This window comes from Piliocolobus tephrosceles, chromosome 4 (genome assembly GCF_002776525.5).
Source record: "Piliocolobus tephrosceles isolate RC106 chromosome 4, ASM277652v3, whole genome shotgun sequence".
Taxonomy (NCBI): Eukaryota; Metazoa; Chordata; class Mammalia; order Primates; family Cercopithecidae; genus Piliocolobus; species Piliocolobus tephrosceles.
In genome coordinates this window covers 142,675,988-142,685,017 of record NC_045437.1, presented here as the reverse complement: position 1 = coordinate 142,685,017, position 9,030 = coordinate 142,675,988, and the positions used below count along the sequence as shown (strand labels likewise).

The 9,030-nt window shown below is 34.7% G+C and overlaps 1 protein-coding gene across 2 annotated transcripts in view; it reads left to right on the top strand.

Moving 5' to 3' along the window:
- SPINK5 (serine peptidase inhibitor Kazal type 5) overlaps positions 1-9,030 on the top strand; it is a 74,326-nt gene that overhangs the window by 33,217 nt on the left and 32,079 nt on the right. For both annotated transcript variants that reach the window (XM_023227018.3, XM_023227017.3), the window contains exons 11-16: positions 1,162-1,289; positions 2,542-2,623; positions 3,834-3,961; positions 4,734-4,815; positions 5,155-5,282; positions 8,318-8,366. In XM_023227018.3, coding sequence (XP_023082786.2) covers positions 1,162-1,289; positions 2,542-2,623; positions 3,834-3,961; positions 4,734-4,815; positions 5,155-5,282; positions 8,318-8,366 — 597 coding nt within the window. The remainder of the gene's footprint in view (positions 1-1,161; positions 1,290-2,541; positions 2,624-3,833; positions 3,962-4,733; positions 4,816-5,154; positions 5,283-8,317; positions 8,367-9,030) is intronic.

The window sequence follows — 9,030 nt, the reverse complement described above, 5'->3', positions numbered from 1 at the left end:
CTTTCTTTCTTTCTTTCTTTCTTTCTTTCTTTCTTTCGTTCTTTCTCATTTTATTTCTTTTTTTTTTCTGTCACCCAGGCTGGAGTGTAGTGGTGGCATCATGGCTCACTGCAGCCTTGACCTCCCACTCTCAAGCTATCTTCACACCTCAACTTTCCAAAGGGCCAAGATTACAGGCATGAGTCACTACACCTAGCCTAAGCCTCATTTTGAACTGCTTTCTTCCCCTTGGTCCTAGGTTACCAAGTTCTTTTAATTTTAATACTCAAATATCTGTCAACTACTATTTTATCATTTATTTCCAATTTTTCTCCTTCCTTCCCTTTCTTCCTTTCCTTTCTCCTTTTTATTTTTCTCCTAATCTATCTCCCTATTCTTTTTTCTCTTTTCCTCCCTCTTTCTCTTTCTGTCTTTTTTAAATAATATAATTAGTGTCTTTAACGTCATTCCCTGATCAATCAAATCCTCCACACATCTGGTTGATAATCTTTGTAAAACAAAGATTTGATTTTGCCATTTTCTTCTATAAACATTTACAATTTTCCCATTGCCTAAGAGTAATATCCAAATTCCTTTGAAAGTTTAGTGGTCTTCGATTTTCAAGGTCTCCTTTTGACCATTTCCCAAATATTCTTCTCTTTATCCAACTAATTATTTAGCCACTATATTCATAAATATGTTAGTTACCTAAAAATAACATGTTCTTTCATGCCTCTGTGTGTTTGTCCATTTAATTCCTCTTGGATGGCCTTTTTACCACATTATGTTCCCAAATACATTCTCAAGATAGAACTTAGACATAAGTTCTCTGAACTTCCATGAATTATTCTTTTCATTGTACTTGTACACTCTTAATTCATACTAGTGTTATATTTCTTAGCTTTTTATATTGTACTTACTTATCCTTTCCATTTGACTAATAAAGAACATAAATATAAATAAATCATATTTCTATTTATATATTCCTAACTTAAACATTCGTTGAAGATGTAAATGGATATTACAAGGAGAGAAATATCACAATTTTTGGATGGGCCTAAATATTAAAAGTTTTATTTTTCATCCTTAATTTCTCTTTTTCAATTTCTTTGTAAAATAACATTTAACATTCATACATAGAAAACAGAACTATATCTAAACTTTTTCATATTCCTTATTCAGAAACTCTGCAGTGAATATGAAAATCAGGCGAGGAATGGAATACTTTTCTGTACCAGAGAAAATGACCCTATTCGTGGTCCAGATGGGAAAATGCATGGCAACTTGTGTTCCATGTGTCAAGCCTACTTGTGAGTATAGATTTTTTAGAATGTCAAAGAAAGAAAGGATCTTGCAGGTAATTTAATAGAAACAGCTTGTTTCGTAGATGGGGAAACCGTGGCTCAAGACAGGGAAGTGAGTTGAATACGTTACCTGGAAAAGATCAGTAATAGAGCTGGGAGTAAGTACCTAGAGTTGTTGGTTGTAAGAAGACTTGTTCCTCTGGCACTCCCTCTTTTAGCACTGGAATGCCCTGACAAACATGAACTTGTACAAATATTAGTTGCTCCCTCGCTCCTGAAACTTCACATGTTAGCTAGCCTGTTTTAGCAATTTATAGGTATCTCATCTTCCATGGGAGTTAAGAGTCCAAAGCTCGAGCTTAATGTAGAAATGGAATAAAGTCAAATGTCCCATGAAACAACACAAAACTCCTATAAAATTACAGTGGGTATTATTTTATGTAATGTAACGTTTCTCAATAAGTTAGAATGGACAGTTTTCTTTCAAACTTTAAGAAAGCTCTCACTTTTCTTGGCTGAGCTCAAATTCAGTATTTAACTTATATTTAGAATCTATGGCTTTTTTTGTTTTGATTAACAGCTATATATTGTTGTAATATCATCAGTTAACTGCACATACTGTGCAATTCCATTGTACAAAGCAAATTTAGGCTTATTTGTTTTATCAATATATGGAAATTATTGTGGTTTTTTTTTTTTTTCACATCTTGTCCTTTAGATGAAACAGCTATGAGTAAGCAAAATATTTAAGTTTAAAGCAAAGCTAGGGTACACATGGTGTGGTAGATAGACCATGGTCTTGAGGGAGGAGACCTTGGTTGTAGTCATATCCTGAGATGTAGCCAAGGCCCCCTCTACCTCTCATCTTCTCTGATTAACAAGGGGATGAGTAGATGTGCTTTGTTAAGGCCACTTTCAGCCTCCAGGTTATGTCACCATGATTTTAGTTTTGGTGCCTCTGTTATGAACATTGATGATGATCCTTTTCTTACTATAGGCAAGAAAGCTAATTTACAGAAAGCAAGTTTCCCAGATCCACTATTGTTGTCTTTATTTCAACATTAAAAAGACATTTTGAGGAAATCAGAGCACCATACTATCTTGGAGGATATTTTGTTGCTTCTCATTGATACATAGTGATAAAGGGACAAAATTGCTCCAGTCTAAGGAGGGAGAAATGTTAACAGTGCAAGGATGTGGAGAAATCATGGCATGTGTTTGTTCCTAATGGATCTGCTTCTTTTTCCCTCTTATTCAGCCAAGCAGAAAATGAAGAAAAGAAAAAGGCTGAAGCACAAGCTAGAAATAAAAGAGAATCTGGAAAAGCAACGTCATACGCAGTGAGTAGAATCCATCCGAAAAATCCTACTTGGTGCTATAATTTGAACAAATTTTAAGAACCTAAAGGGTGAGATTTTGCCCTGCAGAAATCCCCAGAATGTCTTAACTCTTCAATCTGGGGATGGTATTGAGATAATTTATATGGGAAGATTGATCTATTCTTGCTGATTCAAAACTAACTCTGCAAAAACAAAAACAAAAACAAAACAAAACAAAAAACAAACAAAAAAACACAATTGTTTAAAAGCTGAAAAACTGAGTTCTACTTCTAGTTTTATCACTTACAGACTGTTAGCTTTTGCCAACTACTTTCCAGAGAAATTCTACATGTATGCTTTCTACATATGAGTTTCTGATATTTCACGTCTAATTTGAGATAAAAATACCTTGATTACCCCCAAAGCATGATTTTTATCCCTGAAATATTACAATATTAGTTTCCAAAGCCTTGGCTCAGTTATCATCCCCAACGGTTTTGATGATAAAAGTCTCCTAACTTTCCCTCTGGATTCTGTCCTTTCCCTTGTCCAACCAGTCTCCCTAACATAGTTTGAGTAATGTTTCAAAATGTAAATAAGATTTATATTTACATTTTGAAATAATATTCCTTTACTTAAAACCCACAAGCAGCTCATCATCAAATACAGGATATGCTTTAATCCCATTCTCTCTCCTCTTATTTGTACCCTTATCTCCATTCAGAAAATCATGCTCTGCTATGTGCCATGGGTTTTCCTACCTGTGTTTTTCAGCTAATTTTATTTTCATAAACCTGTGTGCGTATTTCCCAATTCATTTTTTTGCTCAGTCAAATCCTATTTACACTTCCACAGTCTCACCTAAGTTGTTCTTGCTCCCTGACATCTTCCCTGGTTTCCACAGTCAGATTTCATGGCTCCAGCCTATGAGTTCTCAGATTTCTTGCACCCTGTATGTTTGTACTTATTTTATTCTGTTTAGATTATAGTGGAATTTGCTTACATATTGCATGTATTATATCGACACATTGTGCTATGTTTTATTTTTTCCTATCTCTTAGCGTATGATGTTTTTCTTGTTGTTGAATTGAATTTTACATCTGAGAAAAACACAATTAAAATCCTCTGCTCAAGGAGCTGCAACATTAGTTTCTGCCAATGTAGATGTTTGAACCTTCTGCTTTAAGTAGAAATGAAATATATGGCCAACTTACTTCTTCTGTCTTGGCAGGAGCTTTGCAGTGAATATCGAAAGCTTGTGAGGAATGGAAAACTTGCTTGCACCAGAGAGAATGATCCTATCCAGGGCCCAGATGGGAAAGTGCATGGCAACACCTGCTCCATGTGTGAAGTCTTCTTGTGAGTAGCCCTGCAGCTGGGAACATGAGGAATGATTTTGTTCTGTCTATTTCATTTCCATGTTCAATCATGGGAGGGCCACTTCAACATAAAAATGAAAGAATTAAAGAATATTTAGAGAAACTGTCTGATTGGAAACATGTATTTGAAAATCCATGTCCTTTGAAGATTGTTAAGACCTCACACTTAAGCAAAGAGACAGTCACAATCTTGAAATACTCAAGTAGTTTTGGTTTTTAAGTGTGGAAACAGGACAAGTTCTAACTTATCTCCGTGAATAAAAGTGAGGCCAACGGACCAATGGATGAAAGCCCTGGAAGACAGGTTCCAACTGGATCCCAGGAAGAACTTCCTAACACTTTGAGGGTTTCAAAGATGGATGATTTACCATGAAATTCCAAGGATGATATAAGTACAGGCTTTACAGGCAGATTAAAGCAAAGGCTTGAGAGTCATTAGAGATACAGTAATGAGCACTGGAAATTTAGAAAACCATCTCTGGACTAGAATTTAAATCCCAAGTCTGTACCTATTATTTCTACATCTTCAGGCGAGTTATGCATTCTGTCTGTCAATTTATTTGTATGCTGGGGCTATAATAGTAGTTTTATAATGCCATTGTGGGGATTTCACAGTGCAAGCACGGGATTAGGCACATCACATTAAAACAATTTAATCATAGTTAAGTGTAAAATTAAATTACATTTGAGATCACTTCTAATATGGAGATTTGATGATTTTTACTCATCTCTTCTTAACCATTCTTTTTCAGCCAAGCAGAAGCAGACGAAAAGAAAAAGAAGGAAGGCGAATCAAGAAACAAAAGACAATCTAAGAGTACAGCTTCTTTTGAGGTGAGTGTATCTCCTCCAACAACTCAGAGGGATATGGCCCTGAGGCTCCACAGATCATGTTCAGGGACCACGTACATTCCTTAAAACTGTATGAAACAATTGTATAGTTTGTGTTTTCGTGTGTGTTTGCATGTGTGCAGTTATACATATGCATATGTGACTATTTCTTGGTTGATGGGTTGTTTTCATCACTTAAAAAATCCATGCCTTCAAAGTTAATCATTCTAAAATAAGCCAATTGCTAATCCTCATTTAAGAAAAAAAGTACAAGCTTTCACTATTTTGCAATCTGATTCAACCTATGTTCAACACCTTCAACTTCCCTCCTCAATTTCACAGGAGTTGTGTAGTGAATACCGCAAATCCAGGAACAACGGACCACTTTTTTGCACCAGAGAGAATGACCCCATCCAGGGCCCAGATGGGAAAATGCATGGCAACACCTGCTCCATGTGTGAGGTCTTCTTGTGAGTAGAGCAGTAGCCCCATAGCATATGAGGATTGAGCAGTGGGAATTTTCATGGGAAGTTTTCAAACCATTGTGAATAATACATTTTCTTCTTCAGTATAGCTTTCAGTTTTGGGTGTCATATTTAAGTGGACTAAAAACAAACTACAGCAACAATAAAACAAGTGGAGGGCTTTCTATTGTGATATAAGAGATACACAATAAGCCAGACACAGAAAAACGTATAATGTGTGACCTCTCTTATATGTGGGACCTAAATAAAGCTGACTAAGAGTAGAGAGTAGGATGGTGCTTACCAGAGAATGAGGGTAGATAAGGGTGAGGGTTGGGAATGAGGAAATGTTAATCAAAGGGTGCAAAGTTTTAGTTAAGCAGGAGGAATAAGTTTATAGGATGTACTGGACAGCATGGTGACTACAGTTAATAATAATGTATCGTATATTTCAAAAATATTAAAAAAGTAAATTATAAATGTCCTTACACCTTTCCAAAAAAGATAAGTATCAAGAGACAACTATGTAAATTGGTTGATTTAATCATCACAATGTATACATATACCAAAACATTACACTGAATTCAATTAATACATGCAATTATTATTTGTCAAGGAAGAACACAAGTTAAAAAAGTGAAGTGCAGAATAATTTCTTCTATGACATTTAAAAAGTAACCTAGAATCATTCACCCAGAGAAGAGAATACTTCATGATAATTATACTAATTGCTTTTAGTCTTTTGAAAACATTCTCAGATGAAATAGGAAATACATATGATTACATGTAAAATATTACAATGCATGGAAAATTTGTGAGATTTTTTTGTTCACTATCTTTCTTCCTACTTATTCTGTGTGATTTTAAGGAATATAATGAAAATGGAAAAGAACTATGGGAAGAAAGATTTGGGCTCATGATGAAGATTGACTTTGTAATGAAGCAGAGAAAGACAAGAATGGAGATTTTATTATGTAGGAGTTGGGAGTCTATTTATAAGGTGCCTAAAATAGGTCTTTAGAATGAATGTCATGGTATGGCCAGCCCTTCAAAAGCATGACTAGGCTTTTCTTAAACTCTTGATTTTTGACTAAAAAAAAAAAAAAAAACCCCATTTTATTTCCCATGTGCCAAGAATCTTAGAAAGGACTTAATTTACTTAGTCTTCCCATAGAGAAAGTAATGTAATCCAGCATATTTTCCCATAGCATTTGACGCTTGGAGCACTAAAAATCTATTAGACGGAAAGTTAAGATGATGACCATATAATGATCACAGCAAATGTCTGTTGAATGCATATAATTATATGACACTTGCTAAGAGCTTTGCTACCTAATCTCATTTAGTCTTCACAACAACCATATGAAATAGATGAAACCAGATAAAAAGCAAAAACAAAAACAAAACTAAGGCCCAAAACAGTTGAGAATGATGGAGAAGTCAGGATAGGATATGGGACTTATAGCTGAAGAAAAAGTTAATGTATTTCTTGATGTGGGATATAATCACTTAGCAAGGCCTTTCAACCTGTTTTTTGTTCTCCCTTACATTAATCTTTCAGTAGCAGGAAACTAATTCTGCCACTTAGTGATTATCTTTGCTACCTCCTCTGACAATTTTCCATTGGGGAAAGAAAATGCTGCTTAAATGTTTTAGTCAACTTAGACTTGTGATAAAGGTTAGATCAGTTTTCATATAAAGATGTATGAACAATCCCATAATTTTGGATCTATTTTAGTCAGTTTATTTCATAAATATATATATTCTTTATTGAAAAGAAATAACCTTTGTCACCTCATGTTTTATAGATATGTTAACAAAGGTGACTGATTTTTTTGAGAATTATTCTGTGTTTCACACTTTCATACCATGTAAAAAAATCTTTTCAACTTTCAAAAAATTTTAGTTTGATCTATGTGCAAGTCTTTTGCTGATTGGGACACATTAAAACATTTTCACAAATTATGTAATTTTTTCTACATTTTGAACTATTTGTGTTATCTATCTAATTATGTTGCGTATCCAGTCCACGAAGCTCAATTTGCAACACTGTTAGTTATCCAAAATGTAACAGCTATCACTTTCAGTTCATTTCCATCCTATGCCTAGTTTTGGAAGGAAAGTTTCCTTTCAATAATGACAATAATGATGATATCAAACCCTTATAACAATTGTACCAATTATTTTATTATGTACCAGGTATTGTTCTAATTGCAATACATGTAGCAACTCATTTAATGTTAATAACATTCCAATAAGAAAGGTACTTTTATTACCTCTTCTATTTCTTGTTCACACACACTTAAAGATGAGGAAAGCACAGAGAGGTTAAGGTACTTCTTGTTTTCCTCATAGAATTTGGCTCCAGGGTCTTTCTGCCACGCTATACTGCCTCTCAGAAGATAAAATATTACCTCTCTATAAAGAGTAATCACACATGCAAAAGAATCAGCAAATAAGAAAGTACTATTGCAGTACATATACTGGGAAGTTAAACAGGTTTACTCCCTAATTCGGAGGCTTTCTCTTGCACACCATTCTCTTGAGGTAGAGTGAACCATAATTGTTTATTGTCTAATAAAATTATAAACTACTATGGGTGGATATTTGGCATTGTTTGAGAATAGTCAAAACAATAAATGATCAAGCTATGAAAGTTAAGGATCTATTCTACTATATTAAGATCCATTTCTGGCCGGGCACAGTGGCTCACACCTGTAATCCCAGCACTTTGGGAGGCTGAAGCAGGCAGATCATGAGGTCAGGTGTTGGAGACCAGCCTGACCTGCATGGTGAAACCCCATCTCTACTAAAAATACAAAAAAATTAGCCGGGCATGGTGGCACGTGCCTGTAATCCCAGCTACTCAGGAGGCTGAGGCAGGAGAATGGCTTGAACCCAGGAGGTGGAGGTTGCGGTGAGCCAAGATGGCGCCACTGCACTCCAGCCTGGGTGACAGAGTTAGACTCCGTCTCAAAAAAGAACAAAAAAACCAGCAAAGACCCATTTCTTCTCTCTTTTTTCTTTTCGGTTTCTTACAGTCAACAAGAAGAAAGAGCAAGAGCAATGGCCAAAAGAGAAGCTGCAAAGGTAATATTCTCAGGAATGCTGATGCTGTGTCCTGACATTTTTCATTTCTTTACAATTCTTTACTTATCTCATTAGAATAAATGTTTTTTTGCTTAATTTTCATGCCTGAAACAAATGAAGAACATTTTTAACCTGAACAAAAAGGGTCTTGCTTAGAAGTGTCCAGGGTACCAATTTTATTTCATAATTATTCAAATTTTGAGGTTTATTTCATAAAAAGTGGAATGTTAAGTTTTTGTAATGAATTTTCCCCATATTTGGCTTTTATTAGATTTCTCTTGTTAGGGTATTAACTTATGCCATTTACTAATTTCAATTTACATTATTCATATCTCTGTTATTTGAAATAGAGAGTATAAGATCTCAATCATTCTAATTTACAAAACAAAAGCACATATATTATCATATTTGAGCTTTGTCACCACCCAGCTATGGAGCAAGTAGTAGTTTTCTTGCACCCAATTAAGTTCATTAAGTAGGGCCTCTGACTTTCCGGTTATTTTTAGTCCACTCTCCATGTTTTTACAATTTTATGCATAGCAGAGCCAAATTTATCTGTGTGGAAGTGTTGAATTATTCTCATGTAACAGCTACATACAAGATTTATCTTCCTTTATTTTCTTTCTTTCTTTCTTTCTTTCTTTCTTTCTTTCTTTCTTTCTTT